The sequence below is a fragment of the Benincasa hispida genome, chromosome 11 (assembly GCF_027475165.1).
Source record: "Benincasa hispida cultivar pf3 chromosome 11, pf3_genome.v1.1, whole genome shotgun sequence".
Classification (NCBI taxonomy): domain Eukaryota; kingdom Viridiplantae; phylum Streptophyta; class Magnoliopsida; order Cucurbitales; family Cucurbitaceae; genus Benincasa; species Benincasa hispida.
In genome coordinates, this window is record NC_143488.1 from 47933852 (window position 1) to 47953372 (window position 19521).

The 19521-nt window shown below is 31.0% G+C and overlaps 2 protein-coding genes, 1 long non-coding RNA gene and 1 other non-coding gene across 4 annotated transcripts; 1 reads left to right on the top strand and 3 right to left on the bottom strand.

The window, feature by feature from the left end:
- Window positions 1-882: 882 nt before the first annotated feature.
- On the bottom strand, window positions 883-4912 carry LOC120091726 (delta-latroinsectotoxin-Lt1a protein). Its single transcript, XM_039049843.2, has 3 exons — window positions 4273-4912; window positions 2791-2976; window positions 883-1460 (listed from the first exon to the last, which is right to left on the bottom strand). The coding sequence occupies exons 1-3, from the start codon at window positions 4849-4851 to the stop codon at window positions 1176-1178; spliced, it is 1050 nt and encodes a 349-aa protein (XP_038905771.1). The 5' UTR covers window positions 4852-4912; the 3' UTR covers window positions 883-1175.
- Window positions 4913-10049: 5137 nt separating this feature from the next.
- Window positions 10050-10131, top strand: TRNAS-GCU (transfer RNA serine (anticodon GCU)). Its single transcript has one exon. It is a non-coding gene; the product is annotated as a tRNA-Ser (tRNA).
- A 2052-nt stretch (window positions 10132-12183) lies between these two features.
- LOC150032692 (uncharacterized) lies at window positions 12184-14494 on the bottom strand. The gene is made up of 4 exons (XR_016524532.1): window positions 14355-14494; window positions 13007-13191; window positions 12745-12891; window positions 12184-12672 (listed from the first exon to the last, which is right to left on the bottom strand). It is a non-coding gene; the product is annotated as an uncharacterized LOC150032692 (long non-coding RNA).
- Window positions 14259-19410, bottom strand: LOC120091601 (uncharacterized). The gene is made up of 3 exons (XM_039049704.2): window positions 19273-19410; window positions 16186-19012; window positions 14259-15596 (listed from the first exon to the last, which is right to left on the bottom strand). The coding sequence occupies exons 2-3, from the start codon at window positions 16464-16466 to the stop codon at window positions 14915-14917; spliced, it is 963 nt and encodes a 320-aa protein (XP_038905632.1). The 5' UTR covers window positions 16467-19012; window positions 19273-19410; the 3' UTR covers window positions 14259-14914.
- Between the last annotated feature and the right edge of the window lie 111 nt (window positions 19411-19521).

Below are 19521 nucleotides of genomic sequence, written 5' to 3' on the forward strand. Positions count from 1 at the left end.
CTTATCTCTACCAAATGTTGTTTTTGTTTGTGACATCTTTCTTGGCTTACAACATCATTGTGATTCATCCTTCTTTATTTCAATTTGTTTGATTATTTACTTCTTAGGAGTGTTTTCAATAACCAAGTAAGGTTTTGAAAACTAGTACCTTGTCTTGTAATCAATCTTTTGGTTTTTGAAACTTAAGCTTATTATAAATACTAATAGCTTCCACCTATTAGTTTCTTTATTTTGTTATTCTCGTTTTCCACTAATGTTTAACAAAATTAAGCCAAATTTTGAAAAGTAAAAAAGTGAATCAATTTAGACTCTTTATTTAGATTAACTTTGAAAAGCGTCCATACATCAACTCTCACATGTGTGTAGATTTCTTCAAATGTTGGATTAACAAAATTGTCAACTATAATTGATGCATGGACAATTTTCAAAGAAAATCCTTACCGAAAATCTAAACCGATTCACTTATGAAAATCTAGAGGTTTAATGGATAAAATTATAAGTTTTATATGATATTCATCGAAATGAAACATAATGGAGGGTATGAATTGATACACTTACGAAAGTTCAAGGTTTAAATTCATACAATAAATATTAATTCATGGCTTAGATTTATACAACCACCAAAATTTAGAGGTATAAAAATTGATATTTTCTTTTCTAAAAATTTATAGGTTTGGTCCCTCTATTTCCAATACAAAACTGTCCAATAAGTTGGAATTGAAAAAGTTTCCAGTTTCTAATCGGTTTCGTAGATGTGGTTTTTTGTTTTTTTTTTTTTTTTTTTTTTTAACTTCAAGTATCTAGTTAGTAGACATTGAATTGAAAATTCAATCTATCAGACATTTTTTATAACTTAAAACCTTAGTAAATATAATCATAGAATTATGGACCAAACTTATAATTTAATCATAAACAAATAAAGGGTAGTTGTTTTAAATGATAAAATTGTTGAAATATTTTCAAATATAACAAAATGTTATTGTCTATCAATGATAGATACCAACAAACATCGATAAATATTCATTAGTATCTATCGTTGTCTATTACTAATAGACAATGATATTTTATTATATTTATGAATAAATTAACTCATTTTACTATATTTGAAGTCCATCAATAAATCAAAGTTGTTTTCCTATCACTAAGAAGCAAAATTTGTTGATTGACAATGATTATCAAGAAGGTAAGCAAGTACTATTGAATGATCGGGTATGACGCTTCCTATCGTAGGCTTTCCCAAGGACCAATAAGCATTCGACATGGCGATGAAAGTGGGGCCGTATGAATTTCCAAACTACTCTATAATTTGAAATGAAATTGAGTCGAATTGTAAGCTCCAATCCCATCCCTGATTCAAGCTTGTCTTCCATGTCCCTCCCCGCACCGTACATTGGCTTATTACTGGTGCCCACGCTTAAGTGAAACGTCGTCGTTCCACTCTCAGCATACAATCTTGGACCCTAATAACCCACATAAATTATTAAGATTAAATTGATTGTTGCTGAGCTTAATTAGTCAAAATTTTAAATTTTAGGGTAAAAAATCAAATTTCAACAGCTAACTAATTTTCATAGGAAAATTCTTATAAATAAAAAAAATTACAAAAATTCTAAAAGTGGTTTGTACTTTATAACTTTTTATTATAAAGTGTAAATATTTTTAAATATTTTTATATTTAAAAATGACCTATTTTCATATGAGGATTAAAAAAATATATAAAAGGTAGGATAAATGCATATAGTGTAGGCGAAACTGAGAGTTGGAAAGTGAAACCATAAAATTAAAATAAAATAAAACACTCTATTCTTGTCCAAAAAATTGAAGCATGTAGGTTGCATACTCTATACATAAGTTTTCAAGACTATTTTTAAATTTAAAACAAAAATAATAATTTATTCAAAATTCATGTCTGATCCAAATGGCTCAAGTTCAATCCAATTTTTACCCATCAAGTAAGGCTATGGGCCTATGTTTGAGAAGTTGGGTTGGCTCAAGTCTGATCCAAACAGTGTTTGAGGCCCGTAAAGTTTAGGCTCGAGCCAAATTTGGGCCTTTAATTCTTTGGGTTGGACTAGCACAACTTGACCTAATGATGAGGTTGAATCGTGAGTATTCAACTAATAAAAGTTTCGTTTATTTCAAATTTTCATTTGAATTTCAAACTCTCCAACTTATATACCATCGTCCATCGTGGACATGTTCAAATGCCACGTGAAAGGGTTTAACTATCCATGGGGGTAGTTTATGCAAAAATTTAGACATTATAGAATGAGAAATTTATGTAGAGTTGAATTTCATTCTCATATTAACTAAATCATTGCTCTAAAATCACATCTTCTTCATGACTTTAATTGAAGCTCACTTGGGTTTGCTCTTAAATTCTTTCCAAAAAATTTCTTTATACTAAAAAAAATAAAAAAAAAATAAACTTTCCATGACAAAATAATCAAAAGCCAAAATAAGGAGAAGAGGAGAAAAAGGGTCCTAAAATCTAAAAAGAAAAAAAAAACACGTGTTTAACATTTTTTAAAATTTTTCGTAGTACACTTGACAATAACCATTTATAACTAATGTAAGCAAAAATTTATCGTCGATAATAAATTATTGTCATTAAAAAATTTATTGTGACATTTTTTTAAGTGTCATTGATACTCTTACTTTGATATTCGATATAATGACGGAAAATAACGATTACAAATATTAATTGTAATAGCTTTTAGATATCATGGTCTTTGTTTATTCTTTTTGGTAGTGTTAAAAGAGTAATAATAGAGAATAATGAGGGCTTACTTGTGAAGTTGCAATAGGAAGAGGCCCAAAAGACATATGAAGAGATGGAGGAAGGATGTGAAGGCCAAAAAGCTTAGAATGGTTGTCCACAATTACATCCATTGTGCAATTGCATGTTAGAATCTTAGTTCCAACTCCTGTTTTGTCCACTCCTTCCCCTAGCATAAACTCTTCTATTTCTCCCACCTGCATCCATCCTCTATTTTCTTCAATAACATTTATTTTCATCATTTCTCTTCATTTTTTATTTCGTGTCTAATACGTCATTATCATTATTAATAATATTCACTTTCATCATTCGATATCAATTTTGGTTAAAAAATGTGCATATCGACGATGTATTAAATGTTGTAATGGCAGTGGTAAAAAAAAGGTATAATAACATAGATTAAATTACCATTTCAGTCCTTTATATTTCAAATATTATTTCATTTTAGTTCTTGTATTTTGAATAAATCTTTTAAAAAATTTAATAAGTTTAAAATTTAATCTATAAAAATAATTAAATTAATGAAGAGAAATAAAAAGAAAAATAGTTTTGAGCACGTGTATTTTCAACATTGACACATGATATATTGAAGTTAAAAAAAAAAAAAAAAAAACAAATAAACATATGATTTAATCTCTAATAATTGATTATGTATGTATGTATGTATGTGTGTATAGTTTTAATTTAGCATGCTTATTTGAATCATTTAAATTGTAATCCCTTGTATTTAAAAATAATTCAATTATACCTTAATTATTTTTTTTAACTCCTCATCTAACATTTTCAGAAATTATGAAAAATCCTTTTATTCTCTGATAACCTTATTCATATTTTGAAATTTTCTATCAAATATACTAAGTTTTATATGTTTATCATCCGTCATTATTAATATTCAACAACGAAAAAATATATAATTGAAAATAATGGATCGATTTATCTTATTTATGAATACAAATATGAAGAAAAGAAAAAGTTAATGCATACATTATTTATTTCAAAAAACATAGAAAAAAAATATATCATTCTAGCTAATCCTACTTTCTTACATTTTCATAAATGTAATGATAAATATTTAATGAAAAATAAGATTCTCATTGAAGAACAACATCTATATGAAATGCAACCATAAAAATGTGTCATAATAATATATATATATATAAAGTTCCTAATATATTAACATTCACAGGATCCAAATATACGGCGAAAATATATCTATATATACAAATATTTCAATATTTATATACTAATATATTAACATTCAAAGGAAAAGGCAAAAATTATTTTAGAAAAGAAAATATATCTATACAATACTATCTCTATCTTTTATGACATATATAGACACAAATAGAGGTCTATCGTAGTCTGTTGTCATCTATCATAGATAAACAGTAAAATTTTACCATATTTATAAATATTTTAACTTATTTTCTTATATTTAAAAATAGTCAAAATATATATATATAAACAAAAAAAAATAGGGAAAACAAAATTACCTTAACAGAAATGATTGGTGAGGGAGGATTAGTGACAATGTAAAAGACAAGCAAAGCAATTCCCATACTGAAGATTGCCCTCCAACTCAACTGCAAGCAAATCCATGCATTAGAATCCGAGTTCCTATACGTAAAATACCTCTTCCAACAACCTCTTTTTTTCTTCCCATAATACCCTTCCTCGTCTCCGTCCTCGTCGTTCTCCTGCTCCTCGTTGCAGTCTCGACCGTTGCCGCGACCGACGATCAGGCGAGTCTCGCCATTGTCGGTCCCGGCCCCATGGTTCGAGCCACGAGAGGATGAGTAGTGGGAGAGAGTAAAGCGAGAGGCTTCCTGGGTTGGGTTGCGGTGATGGTGGTGGTGGTGGCGGCCGTTGGGGAAGGTGTCGGAGGGGAGAGGAGAGTGGCAAGCGGAGGACTCGGCGGGGTTTCGGATGTCGGAGCTGTTGGCGTGGGAGAGGGTGGAGGGGCTTTGTACGTAGTAAGAACAGGGATAAGAGTGGAAGAGAACGGCTTCTTGCTCTTCGGCAGCCTCCATCACACGGCGGAGAGAGTGGCGGAGAGATGATTTCTCTGACATGGGAGAAATAATGGGAGGCCTTTTAAACTTTTCAGAATAAAGAGTGAAAAAGAAAAAAAAACGAGAGGTTGCTTTTTAAGATGATATTTAATGGATTTTTTTAATTATATAATATTTGGGAAATAATGTAGATCTGTCCAATGTTCTATGACAAGTTTCAATTTTTTTAAAAAAAATTATATTCTTTAATGTATTGGAAAAGTTGTGGGGATGAAAGAATTAAAAATGAATTGGAAAAAGAATTAGTTAATGTTGTGGGATGTTTGTCCAAGGTTTCCTGTCTTCACTAAAACACAATATTTATTATTTCTTATATAGCAAATTTTCATGTTCGTTATATATATATAGATTAGTATTTTCAAGTCATTTGATAAATTTTATATTCTTGGGTTATCCTACATGCTAATGTTAAATAATGAAATAATTATAAAATTTTACTTTAAGAAAAAATAGTCCAAATGTCTTGCAAAATGAAGAAACTGAACACCAATGTGGCGTAAAGCCTCCGATTCAAGTCAGTAAAGGGTTAAGATGAATATTGGTAGTAGAGAAACAACATGTTGTATGTAATTGATATTATGTAAATGGACACTTAGACTTGTAAAAACACTCCATTAATTCATGAAACCACTGAGTCGTTACACTTCGAGCAGTTAACTCCACCACCTAAAACAGCCACCAATGCGTAATTTTCTCGATATAACCCTTTCATGGATTGTTTGTTGCGACTTTGTATTACTACCACTAGACTTCCATTAGGTTCTCTGTGAGTCATTTGAGCTCGCTCTAAACTCCCTCGCTACCACTAGACTTCCACTAGGTTCTCCATGAATCATCTGAACTCGCTCATAGATCCTCCTAGCTCCTAGGTTTCCTCATAGGTCCTCTAAGCTCTCTATAGAGAGGATCCTCTAAGCTATCTCTTTCCATAAATTTCTTATCTCTCGAGAACTCTTGGTCTCAACTTATCTCGATATATCTACTCATAACAATATATATTAATCACAATTCCTATTAACATTTTGAATTGGAGTGAAATAAATTAATATTATAAAATGGAAAAAAAAATAATAATAAGCCTATGGCGATATTGAAGAAAAAACTATAAATAGTCTAAATCAATTTTATTTTTAAAAATTTATATTATTCATGGGAGATGATCATTTTTAGACTTTCATTTAAAAGACTACTTTGTTGGTTTTGGTACTCCAAAATTATTATATTATGGTACACATCCTTTACCATTTTATTAGCATTCTTTTTTGTGTGTTAATAAGAACTCAATTTAAAAATAGTGGCCCTTCAATTATCTCATTCCCACATATACTACATCATTTTCACATTTAATTTTACATCTTCTAGAAAAAAAAAAGTTTTTTCTTACTCATAATTTCTCTCACATCCATTTTTTACCTATGATTTTAAAATGTGTGTCAAATTTCAGAAACCATAAAAATGCTATAATTTCATTATAAAAATATGGTTAGTGATGTAAAAAGGGGGAAAAGAAGAAGGAAAAAAAAAAGTAAAAAATCAAAATGATGAATAAACAAGTGCAAAACAAAAAATGCTTTTTAAAAGGATAATAATTTTGGGATCCCAAGGTTTTTAACTTTACACCGAAAATGGCACCATCTTAGGGAATCATAACAAAACTAAGCATGCTTTGATTAAATCTAAACTATTTATATATATATATATATATATGTAATTTCAACAATTTAAATACATTAAACATCATTATATTTCCCAATTAATTATTACAAATTCAAATTAAATTTTAAATAAAAGTAGAGAGAGAAAGAGTGAGAAAAATTTCTTGGTTTTTAAGCCATAGATGTGAGAGAGAGAGAGAGAGATAGGGGTATATAAGTAATAGGGCAATGATCATAAGGGTAAGATAATGAAAATGATGTATAGCTTTAATTTGCTTTTACATCAAGAAGACATTATGATATGCACTACACTCACCTTATAAATCATTCCATTTTCTAAATACCTTTAATAACTACCCCTCTCATTTACTCTTCCCATTAAATTTAGTCATCATTATAAATATTTTATAAGTTTTTCATTTCTTTATAAATTTTATATACATGATATTCTTCTTCTTCTTGTTTCTTGTTGTTATTATTATTATTATGTATAAAATAAAAAAGTAGTATTTTGTATAGAAGACAATAAATTCTCCATTCTATAACTATTTGGTTTTTTTATTTTTAGTTTTTGAAAATTAAGTCTAAAACACCTCTACTATCTCTAATTTTTTTTACTCTGTTATCTACTTTTTATCCATGTTTTCAAAAATCAAACCAAATTTTGAAAAATAAAAAAATAATTTTTAAATTTTTTTTTTTTTTTTTTTTTAGAATTTGCCTAAGAATTCAACTCTCGCGCTTAAATATTTTGATTATCATTATAAGAAAATGAGAGAAGATAGACATAATTTTCAAAAAACAAAAACAAAAACAAAAAATAAAATAATTATTAAACGGAATCTTTAGTTTTTAAACTTTTAGTAATATATTAATAAGTTTTCTAAACATACAATTTTGTGTCTTAATAAGTCCTTAACTGGATTTTGGGGATCTATTAATATAAACTTAAAAGATGATGAATTGAACTTAAAATTTCTTGATTACAATTCAAGAATGAAGTTGGTATTTGAAATCTACCACTTTTAAGATAGATTACTTGTAATACGTTGTGAGAGTTTTGAAGTGCTTAAGGAAAATTTGGAAGATGAAGTTGGTTATTATAGTCCTAAATTATTATAATTGAATTACAATAGTTTGTGTTTAAGGTTTAGATTATTTTAATTTGAGTTATAATAATATCTTTTTGAGGTGTAAACTACTTTAGTTTGGAAGGAAATAGTAAACACTGTAGCAATGAATAAAAAAATGATGAATGTAAAATATAGAGGTGTTCCAAAAACCCGGTAACCCGACCAACCCAGTCTACCCAACCCAAACCGCAAGGGTTGGGTTGGGTTTGATTTTATTTTGGATTGGGTTAGGTTAAAAATGTTAAAAAATATTAAATTCGGATTGGGTCAAGGATTGCCCCATTTCAGGGTCGGGTCGGGTATATATATATAAATAAAAGTAACGGAAAAACAGTCAAATTAAAAAAAAAAAAAAAAAAAAAAAAAAACCGGTGACCCAACTTGGAAATTTTGGGTTGGGTTGATCCTCTAAAAAAAACTAATAGGGTTCATTATTAGCCAACCCGAATTTTTGGGTTAGTCCACAAAAATCTTCCAACCCGGCCCAACTCAGATTATGTACACCCCTAGTAAAATAGTAAAAATTGTATCAAATAGTAAATATTGTAGCAAATAAGGGTTTTGAAATAGTGTTGACGGTAGCTAATTGGGGAATACAAAATTGTATTTATTGTAGCAAGAGATAGTTATTATAGTCTCGAGATAGTTCTCGCTTCAAACACACTCTAAAGGGGCGTTTGGGGCGAGGAGTATCCTAAGACACCACTTCTTGCTACAGTAAATACTATTTCAAACCCTCGATTAGCTAAGGTCAACACTATTTTCAAAACTTCCTTTGCCACAATATTTACTGTTTGCTATAGTTTTTACTATTTTATATTCATAATTTTTTAATTTTTTTACTACAGTCTTTACTATTTTCTTCTCAAATTAAAATAGTTTATACCTCAAACACTTACTATTATAACCCAAATTAAAATAATCTATACCCAAACACAAACTACTATAACCCAACTATAATCTATGATCACCAAGTTCATACCCAAACGCCCCAAGAGTTTATACTTCAAAGATTTTATTTATAAATCTTCCTCGAAGACTTTCTTAACAAAATTAGCGGAAAAAATTAAAGTTTAATCCGAAACTTGTTAAATTGAATGATGTGGCTGGGCCATATGGGTTCCAATATAAGAGTTGTCCATAAACTTCTCCCTGGGTAAAGGGTTAGGGGACTGCTAAGCTAGTGTGATTTTTTTTCTGAAAAAAAAAAAACAAAATTAGTACTAGTGTGACATATGATGACATTGAATTAATTAATTAAATTTTGGTTAAAATAAATTTAGCTCGAGTTAATGATTGATTTTTTCAACTTTAATATGCAACGATTGAGTCGTTGTACAATAAAATCGGTAACCATTTAGATTCGTTTAAAATTTGCAACAATTAAATTGAAACTTAATTTTTATGAAACAATTCACCGTTGGGACGAAGTTTGTTTAAACTAAATTGCAGCCCATGTTAAAGTATAGAGAGATTTAATAGTAACAAATTATAGCTTAAGGATTAAATTGTTGTTTCAATTAAGTCATAGGGACTAAAAGTGTGTTTTTTATACTTATGTTATCTATTTGGGTAACGTTCTCATGTACTATGTAAATGAAATATTCTCTTGAACTTTAATATTTATGTCTATTTGATCTCTAAACTTTCAAAATTACAAATTTAGTCTCCAAACTTTTTAATTCATTAAACATATAATTCACATTTATATCAAATAGATCCATTACTTTTTTAAAAAAAATTGAATTGGATAGAAACTTGTTAGACAAAAATAGAAAATTTAAGAATCTATTAGACAATTAAAAATATAGGAACTCATTAAACATTTTTAAAAATCTCGGGATCAAATAGATACAAATCTCAAAATTCATTAACTAAACATGTAAATTAAACTCCATACACATATATATACACATAAATGATGTAGATAAATTATTCTGTAACATCTACGGAATAGGAAATCTCAATAATATCACAAATATACAAGTTTCACAATCAATGTATAAAATATCGATGTCGACGAAAATATCGAAATCTTAATGTTACAGAAATTTCGATGGAAATATCAATAAAATTTTGATTTTGATAGATATTTCTGAAAAATTATAAAAACAAAAATTCAAAAAGTAAATTTACATTAGTAAATAAACATTTTATGATTATTAAACAAATTAACATGTTTATTATTTATATTATATCTATATTAATGATATTTTATTACCTAATTATTATGTTTTGTGGATTTTTGTATATATATTGAAAATATCGATTCATTTCTTATATCAATATCAAACCTAGAAATGTGGAAATATGACTGAAATTTGATACTATGTTCACAACCCTATTTACGGTTATTTTTATAACTATTTAATATTTATATATGTAAAAATATATTGGGCTTAACAAGTCTGTCGCTTTGGCCGAGTGGTTAAGGCGTGTGCCTGCTAAGTACATGGGGTTTCCCCGCGAGAGTTCGAATCTCTCAGGCGACGATCATCTTTTTTCTTTTTTCTTTTTTCTTTTTTCTTTTTTCTTTTTTCGATGAATTTATAAATTTCTTTTCCGGCACGTTTTTTGTGCTTTGGAAACTCAATGATGGAGGCGTCTGTGTCATAATTATTAATGCTGACTGTTTTATTTTTCAGAACAAGATAAATACCCCTCATTGAAATATTAAAATATTGGTTAAAAATTACTTCGAGTCTTTTGACCTTCGAAAAATACACTTTTGGTCACAAGGTTTAAGTTTAATTGTATTTGTTGAAATAAATGGTAAGTGACTTTTTGTTAAGCATTGCATCATTTCTATTCCATTAGTTGCATTCTTTTATGAATGGATATGTTTTTTTCACAAATAACCAATTTGAAGAAGCGACACAAGTATTCTAATGACCACAAATTAGTCTATAGATATGTCTCTCCATCAAATTGTATTTTTAACCTTCTTCATAAGTACTTTTCTCCCGTAAAACTTTTTCTCTTTTATAAGTTCGTTGAAGTTCAACTTATTCCACAAAATAGAGTTCGTTGGATCTTATGAACAATGTGCTGCTTCTATAAGAAAGGTAATTTGTTTTATCCTGACAATTACTCTTAAAATTCAGGCAATACTAAAGTGGGTAAAATTGTCTTAAGGCTGTTATGAGAATAATATCACATAAAATATCAGAAAATACAAAATCTTGTATACATAAAAAAATTTGAGCCCAACGAATTTACATTGTCTCTTAACCACTTTGGTAGAGATATCCATTTAACCCGTGGGACTGGGTCCCGCCCCGAAGTGAAGAATCTCAGAGGGAGCGGGGAGAAAATTTTCCAACATGGAATATATCCCCTGACCCCATCTCCGGCCCTACCCCACCTAGTTATACATATCTAATTTTTATATAATGTTATATATATATATATATATATATATATATATATTAAAACCTTATATAAAACTTAGATATGTATAACTAAAAGTTAGATATGTATATATATATTAAAACCATATCTAATTTTTATATAAGGTTATTTGATATATTTATTTCTTATTAAGTAAAGATTAGGATATATTGTTGTAATATTTAAATTTTAACTTTTAGAATTATGAAAACTAAACATTTTAATCATATATATGTCACATATGAGTGAGATATTTAACTATTTATGAATAAAAATTTGATATAGTTATTTAAGTTAGTTATTATTATTATTATTTTGTAAACAAATCCAAAGAGGGAAAAATTCCCGTGGGAACATGATCCTCGCGAATTTCTCGTACGGAATTCCGGATAGCGGGGACGAGGACGAGGAAGTCATCCCTGACCCTACCCCACCCCGTGGACATCTGTACACCCTGATGAATGTACCCTTTTACTGTTGCCTGTAAATGACCAATCAAATGAAATTTATATTATACCGATAGTAAGTAGCAAGTGGCAAGACCAGGTGGATCCTCAAGGAAGCACGAAGATTAGTTTCTCAAAATTAATTATTTAGTTAAAGTGATAAATTGTGTGGAAGAGAAAATAAAGTACGGAAAAGTAGAAGCATGAAAATAAAAGGATAAATGTGCAATCAAAAGAATCATTCAAGCTTTGAGGAACGGAATCACCCAATATAATTTTGATCATCGAATTCTCAAAATTTGATTTTAACTCCTTACCTATGCCTAGCCCAATTGATTAGAAAGGGTAATTAATGGTCCTAAATATCAATTTAATTAGATGAGAAACATCAAATCAATTTAACTAACCGCATTACGCTTTAGGGATTACGCTAGGATAAATTTTGAATAGGAAATGTCTAATTAGAAATTTAATACAGTTTTTCCTAGGTCAATAGAACAATGTTATTTAACCTATTGCTTTTTAGAGATTAACATACAATTGTATGTTACATATTATACATTAATTTAAAGCATTCAATCATACATTCTCAAATAGTTTGTCAGACATTCATGAGAAAATACGGATAGAAATCCATAGACAAGAGATATAAATCGTATTACGAAAATACTTCAAGAAATACAAAGCTTTCTTCTAAAATCCCCTAAACTAGAAAACTATAGATCTTACCTTTCCATAATGATGGAAAAGCTAGAACCCAGTATCATTGTTGTTTGATTACAAAAATAAGATGAAATAGAAACCTAAAATATAATACCACAGATGGATAGAGGACAAAAAAACGATCACTTGAATAAAAAGATATGATCTAAAAATCGAAGAGCATAATTTATAAACGTGAGCAGCGCAGCGACTCCATGGGAGAGTGCTGGCGCTGCACCCTTTTTTAACATTTCGTGAGGAGCGTTGTGCCGCAGTACCATCCTCACGACGATCAAGAAGTTTGATCACCTTAACCAACTTCTTCTTCTAACTATTCTTCTTCAGTTGTGCATTGTCTCTTGGATCGACAACCTCAGTTGTGTGTAAAAGTACTACACCATCAGTAGGTGCAGGGGGTGCATGAGGTGGCTTTATAATGCGATCCAAAAACTTGATCTCCTACTCGGTGGCCGCAAGTTCCGACGTGATCCTCACCTACATACAATAAGCTATGATTCATCAACAATGTAAACCATAATCATTGTAAAAGCTTAGAAAGGAACATACTGCTTTACGACCGAAAACTCCATCTCTAATGACATCGTATGAAAGGGAGTATGAACACGACCATCGAAGAATACGTGGTATGGCATCTTTGTTTAACCAATTAGCAACACATTCAGTCAAGAACGAGACAGTTTCACACGCCCATTCCTGCATAAAATATAAATGGTTAGGATGACTAATAATATAACGAGGGTGACATTAAACATTATACTTATAGTGTATTCAAGAAATATGTATTATAACCAATGCCATTACAGCTTACCATGCAAAAACCAAAAACAAGGGGAAAATAAAGGCAGTAGACATGTTCCCCTATGCCCAGGTAATGAAGTATCATAACCATCAAGCTTCAGCCAAACAATAGAAGACTCACATCCTCGGTCCCGTGTAAGTTTCCCCCAACCCCATCCAATGGACTCAGGACTCACCCGTCACCCTGATAAGATGCTTCAGATTGCAGGAAAAAAAACATAAATTTTTATCTAAAAAATGTTTTTTTTTAAAACTAAATCACTCCGAAAGCACTGAAAATATACAACGTGGTTTAAAATTGGTCTCATAACTAAGAAATTTCACCCCCAAAAAAAATGCAGAAATATCGGGAAAAAATGTATATATATATATATATATATATATCCTTTGAAACAATAGACCCTAACCACAAAGTTTCAGATTTTTTTAGTCAAACAAACTCAGACCATATCAAAACTACAGACAAAGTCATGAATCGGAATAATTTTGCTAAAAAATCTACTAAAAAATGTGCGAGGGAAGATGGACATAAAGCGTGATATGATGGGATGAGGGATTCGCGACATGATTTGTGGAAAGAAAGCCACGAAAAAATCTGAAAAAATCGCAAGAATATGGACTAATTCTAACAGTTGGGAAGAGAGAAGAGGCAAGAAGAAAAGCGTTTGTGACTTTTGAATTCTTTTGAGGGCAAATTCGTAATTTCATATATATGGTAAAAGTCAAAGGTCCAAAAAAAATATGTTTTTTCAAAAGGGTCCATTTTTACAAAAGTAAACTTCAGGGGGGCTACAATTATCAATTTCTCATACCTTAATGGAGTTATGTTTGATTTGATATTGTATCTTTATATCAACTATTCAATATTGTTACAAGTTGTTACATTTGTTTTTTTTTTTTAATAGAAAATCATGAATAATGATGTATTTTTTTACCTTATAATCAAGTTGTATACAAGATGACACATATACAACGATATCACCTACTTAATATTGTTACTACTAGCTACATTGTTGTGATGAAAAAAAAAGTTTAATGAATAATTGTGTTTTTCATTACATTTCAATAGGCCTAAATAATAATTTTGTTTCCTTTGCAATTGGTTGTATAACATTATTTAAGTTTTTGATGATAGTATGACAATAATTTAAAACATGAATAGACAAGTAATATAGTCTTGATCAAGGGGGAGATGCTAGCTTATGTAATATTATCTCTTATGTATATTTGCTTTTGTACACATAAATGAAAAAAACAACAAATGATCCAACCCTTGTTTATTTGCTCCTTCTATTATATATATATATATATATTGTGGTGCTAACAAAAGACCATGTTTTGAAGGTACACAAACTTACCAAAAAACTCTCTCAAGTTGAGATTTGTAGAACAAAAGGTTTTTTCTTTGCACTGTAAAACACTACTTTCTTCAATCTACCCTTCTCCCTAGAATTCTCTGCTTTTCAATCTCACAAAAGTTGCATCACCAGTTGGGAATCAAATTCTTGACCCTCCAAAGAGACAAAACACCAAAACCAAAAGATTTCCCTTTCATTTCCTCTCATGGTCTTCAACCATGGCCAACCAAAAAACAAAACTAATTTTCTTATTCTTTCTTTTATTTTTGTGGGGTTTTATTGACAAATAAGAAATCATTTAAGGAAAAAAAAAGATATATTTATATTTATAGGGCTGGTTTCCCAAAAATTCCCTAAATAAATGGCTTTGAAAAGCCTTTTATATGAAACTTGGGGTGGTGTAAAAGGGTCTTTTTTTTGGGGGGGGGGGGGGGTTGGGTTGAGAAGAAGAAATGAGGGATAAAGAATATATGTGTGGGGTTTTTTGTTTTTCCCCCCCAAAAAAATTCTAAAATAAATGAAGAATTTATAAACCTTTAGAGGGAGGCAGAGGTTGAAAATCAAAGAAAATGAGGAAATGAGGATATATCTTGCATGAAACTCTCCAAATCCCATTCATTACCCATCTTCAAGCTTTCTTGTAATTGGCCATGGCTTCCCATATCTCCAAACATCTCCTCCACATTCAAATTCTGCTCATTTGTACCCAAATACTGATCAAAACTGCTTCTATTATTGTTCATTAATGGAGGGTTCATCATCTCTTCATGTGGAAGACATAGAACTTCTCTTTCAAGTTCCATTGATCTTTGACCCTCCAAATTTCCATAGCTAAACCTCTCTTCCATTCTCATTCCCATTCCCATTCCCATTCCCATTTCTGTCAAGGACGGTTGCAGAAAGCCATTATTGGCCCCAGCCACAGAGGCCATTTCGAAGTTGTTGTCTAGAAAAGGCATGGATGAACCGTCGAAGGAGTTGTGTCCTGTTGCAGAAAACGGTAGTTGGGAAGACGACGAGGAGGTCGACGATGAATCCATGCTCATGTTCATACTCATGATGTCATGTTCTTGCATTGCCATTATCCCTCCAAACATCATGTCCAATCTAGGATCTGATGTTTCATGATTGTATGGAGAAGAAGAAAGGTTGTTTTTTAACCTTTTCTTCAATGTGGAATTCCAAAAATTCTTTATTTCATTGTCGGTACGTCCAGGCAAACGAGATGCGATTTGAGACCACCTATTGATTGTTCCAAAGGAAATTAGCTTGATTAGAAATTCAAATAAATAATGATGCAAATGTTGTTATAAACAAATGTTATATAACTCCTTTTAAAACTAAGGGATGCCCCTCAAACATGTCATTTGTTTTATAACATATATGCATATATATGCTTCATCTTAACTCCATTTGAATAAAGAATTGTTTTACAGAATAACAAGTAATGCTCATTTTGATGTTTATTAAAAAAATACAACTAGATATTCAATAGCGTCTTTACAACGTTCCTAAAAATACAATGAATTTTCTATGTAATATGACATAGATCCATGCTAAAGCAAATAATCATATCATATTACAGCCATAACTTTTCTTAGTAAAACTACCACGAATGACAAGTTTTTGGATTTAGTGATAAAATTTAACCAATAACTTCTAAAACTCCATTAATAAAAGAATCAACATATGTAATAACAAGTTTGAGAGGTGGTCTTCATGAATGTAGGGAAGGAAATGATTATTCATCCAAAAAAAAAAAGCTCACGAAACTCTCAATTGGGTATCAAAAAAAATGAATTAAGGAGAGAGAGAGAGAGAGAGAGAGGACCTGTTGCCAATAAGGGAATGCAAATGGACAATAAGCTCTTCTTCCTGAGGAGAGAAAGCTCCACGTTTAAGGTCAGGTCTAAGATAATTAATCCAACGAAGACGACAACTCTTCCCACATCTCTGGAGCCCTGCATTCCTAGCAATGTCACTCCAACAGCCCTGCCCATTGTTCAACATATACCTCATCAGCTTCTCGTCCTCCTCCGGCGACCACAGCCCTTTCCGGTATTTGTTCTTCTCAGCATTCTCTTTCCCGAGAACCGCCTCTGGTTTCCTCATTCTTCTTTCTTCTCTTCTGATGTTTCTTTTTCTTTTTCCCCTAACTGGGTTTGGTCACTGCATGGAGAATTGTATATATATGTGTGTGTGGTGTGTGTAGAGAGAAAAAGAGAGAGAGAGAGAGGAGAGAGAGAGAGAGAGAAGGCTTCATGGCGTGGTAAGGGTGATGATGATGGAGATGGTTGGGGATGCTTTGGTTGCTTGAAGAATATAGGTTTGAATTGTGAATATGTGTTGAGAGAGAGAGAGAGAGAGAAGATTGTGTTGGTTGGTTGATAGGTGGAGTGGAAAACGGATTGGAGGGGGACCTCCATTTGTGTATGTGTCTCTCTATGGAAAGAGAGAAGAGAGAGGGAAGGGGATGGTTGGTCTTCTTGTCTTTGACTCAATTCTTGTCTTTTTTTTGCATTTTTCTTCACTCACAAGGTAATCATTGTCTCTGTATAACAAAAAACTACAGTTTTGCTTCCACTTCACATAATAATCTCTCTTTCTCTCTCTCTCTCTAGAGACACGTGACTATGAAGAATAAACCTAGAGAGAGAGAGTACATGAATGTACTTTGGTACTTTGGGATGTGTTTTTTTAGTGTTCCACAATTTGATAAATGTTTTTTTTTTCTTTTTCTTCTTTCCAATTGATCCCTTCAACTGGAGCTTGGAGATTGTCCAATTATTTTTAATTCTCTTTTCATGAGATCTCCTTTCGTTTGAGGCCACTGTTAGAACAGATTTCTTCACCAAAATAAATGTATGACAGCCAATCCTAGAAACCATTTGCCCCCTTGTGGCAAAAATATGACTAAATCTTCCAAAGAAAATTGCTTTTACTAAAAGAGGAATCATCGACATATCACCTTCCATTGATCTACATGTACAGATGGATAGATTGATTGTGTTTTAATTGAATAAAAAATTAAATGAGCCAATAATTCATTCGACTTTTCTTTTCCCCCAGTTTGATCAACGTCAAATGTAAAACATGCCTCAGAATTTGAAGGGTTCGGACATACTATAAAGTATTTAGTTTGAACTCCAATAAATTTAGGACATGTTTGAATTAACTTTCTAAGTGTTTAAAAAAGTGTTTATTGATATAATAAAAAAAATAATTTTAAGCACTTAGAAAGTCAATTACTTAAAACCCTTATTGTCGGGCGGGTGAAACTTCCCCAAGAAGATGGATCATAAAAACATACGGCAAGAAGTGGGACCTTTAACACCCTAAATTTATCCGGGGAAAATCATATAATATTGGTGTGCTCTTCCAACATCTGGTACTTTTTTTTTTTTTTGCCCCCTGTTTTCAAGAGAAGAGAAGAAAAAAGAAAAGCCAAAATTGTAATCAAATAGATCTAAATAATTGTAGTGGGTGCAGAGGGCAATGTAATAATAAAAAACTTCGTCTAATAAATATGGTAAATCAGTTTGCGAGCATCCTTGATACTAAAGTCACATGAACAGATATTGCTTGCTACATCAATTAAGAGATAACATGACCCATCTAATAGTTAGCTCCATTAATTGCAACAGTTACTCAAATTCTTTCATTACCAACAACAATTTCAAGCAATCTAGCTAGCCTAATTGATTGTCTACGTGGTATTTTTGTATTCTTATCCAAAAACATACCCATCATTGATGTTAATTGCTTTGAATGTGCATAAGAATTGTACAAGTATTCCATACGTATTCATCACCCTTCCTTATTCATTCTATTTCATTCTTTTACCTGATTAAGAACAGAGTTTGCAAGTTTAACTCCTTTCTGATAACATAGTTCTACAGCAAAAAATTGATATCCTCTAAATCAAAGATTCTCTGCAAACCCCCCACCCCCCTCCCCAAAAAAAAAAAAGAAGAAAGAAAGAAAAGAAAAGAAACCCATCTTCTTTCAAGAAAGTCTTTATTAAGCAATTACTTCCTCCACCTAATCCCTCTCCCTGCATGCCTAAGTTTGAGAGAGAAAATCCATCTATGCACAACCAAATTATCATGGAAAATCCATCACCATTTCGCAGTCATTGTCTCAAAGAAAACAGTTTAACAGGTCCTTGTCAATTCCTGAGATTGTTAGGGAAAATAAATTATTCGAGTCTGAGCTTCCCTATGTATATATATATATTTCTTTTTTCTCCTGACAGAGACTAAATAATTTTTCTGAGCAAAAAAGCAAGTGGTAGACTCCAAAGCTACTCAAATGTTCAAAAAAGCATTCTATTCTATCTATATACAGCTGTACGAAAAATCCAAGTCATGATTATGATCCAACACAAAGCAACATCCTACTTGGATACAAAGATAAGAAAACCAACCTGTTCCTCAATACACATGGCATTCATCAGCGACACAATGAGAATTTAACCGCAGATTTTTTTTTCTCTTTTTTGTATGCTTGTATTCATATCAAAACAAAAGCTTTTCAACCAAAAATCATGATATGAAAAGTTGAAGCACTCAAAGAAACCATCAAATAAAAGGTGAATGTCTTTCCTATTAGTGCTTATATTGAGAGTACCTCTTCTGCATCTGAGACCCCAAGAAATGCTGTCATCATAAGAAAAAGCAGATCAGTGCTACAAAAGAAGACCAGCTTTTATGCCAGGAATAGCAGATGGTATTTGGTGAATCCAGAGAAGGCAAAGGAAAAATAAATGCAAAAATTAGCATACTAGAAAATCATTGAACTTCATCAGAATCCAGAAAAAGTCGATGAAAAATAAATAGCAAAATTAAAACACTGAAATCATTGGACTCCATTCCAAATGTAAAGCATCATGATTTCAAAGTGCATGACTATACAACACCTTTATGCTGAAAACTAAGATGAGACGTTCATATTCTTTGAAGAATATGGTGGCATTTTACTCTCTATCAGACATTACCAATCCGAAGATTGTAATAAGAAGAACTCAAGTTAATTGCATAGGGAAGGATCCAAGTCGGTCAAAATTGGTGGCGTTAATGTGTAATTACACCACATTTAAATAATCAAATGGTCGGTTGGACAACTTATGAAATGTTGTGAATCATAAGTTAGCTAAACTGAAAAGTAA

What these genes read in the sequence shown, in the direction of transcription:
- LOC120091601 (XM_039049704.2), bottom strand. Translation starts at nt 16,466, where the DNA reads ATGAGGAAACCAGAGGCGGTTCTCGGGAAAGAGAATGCTGAGAAGAAC. An exon ending in CATTCCCTTATTGGCAACAG is followed by an intron (nt 15,597 to 16,185) that starts GTCCTCTCTCTC and finishes AACAATCAATAG; the next exon opens with GTGGTCTCAAATCGCATCTC.
- LOC120091726 (XM_039049843.2), bottom strand. Translation starts at nt 4,851, where the DNA reads ATGTCAGAGAAATCATCTCTCCGCCACTCTCTCCGCCGTGTGATGGAG. An exon ending in CACCAATCATTTCTGTTAAG is followed by an intron (nt 2,977 to 4,272) that starts GTAATTTTGTTT and finishes GGATGGATGCAG; the next exon opens with GTGGGAGAAATAGAAGAGTT. An exon ending in TTCCTATTGCAACTTCACAA is followed by an intron (nt 1,461 to 2,790) that starts GTAAGCCCTCAT and finishes GTGGGTTATTAG; the next exon opens with GGTCCAAGATTGTATGCTGA.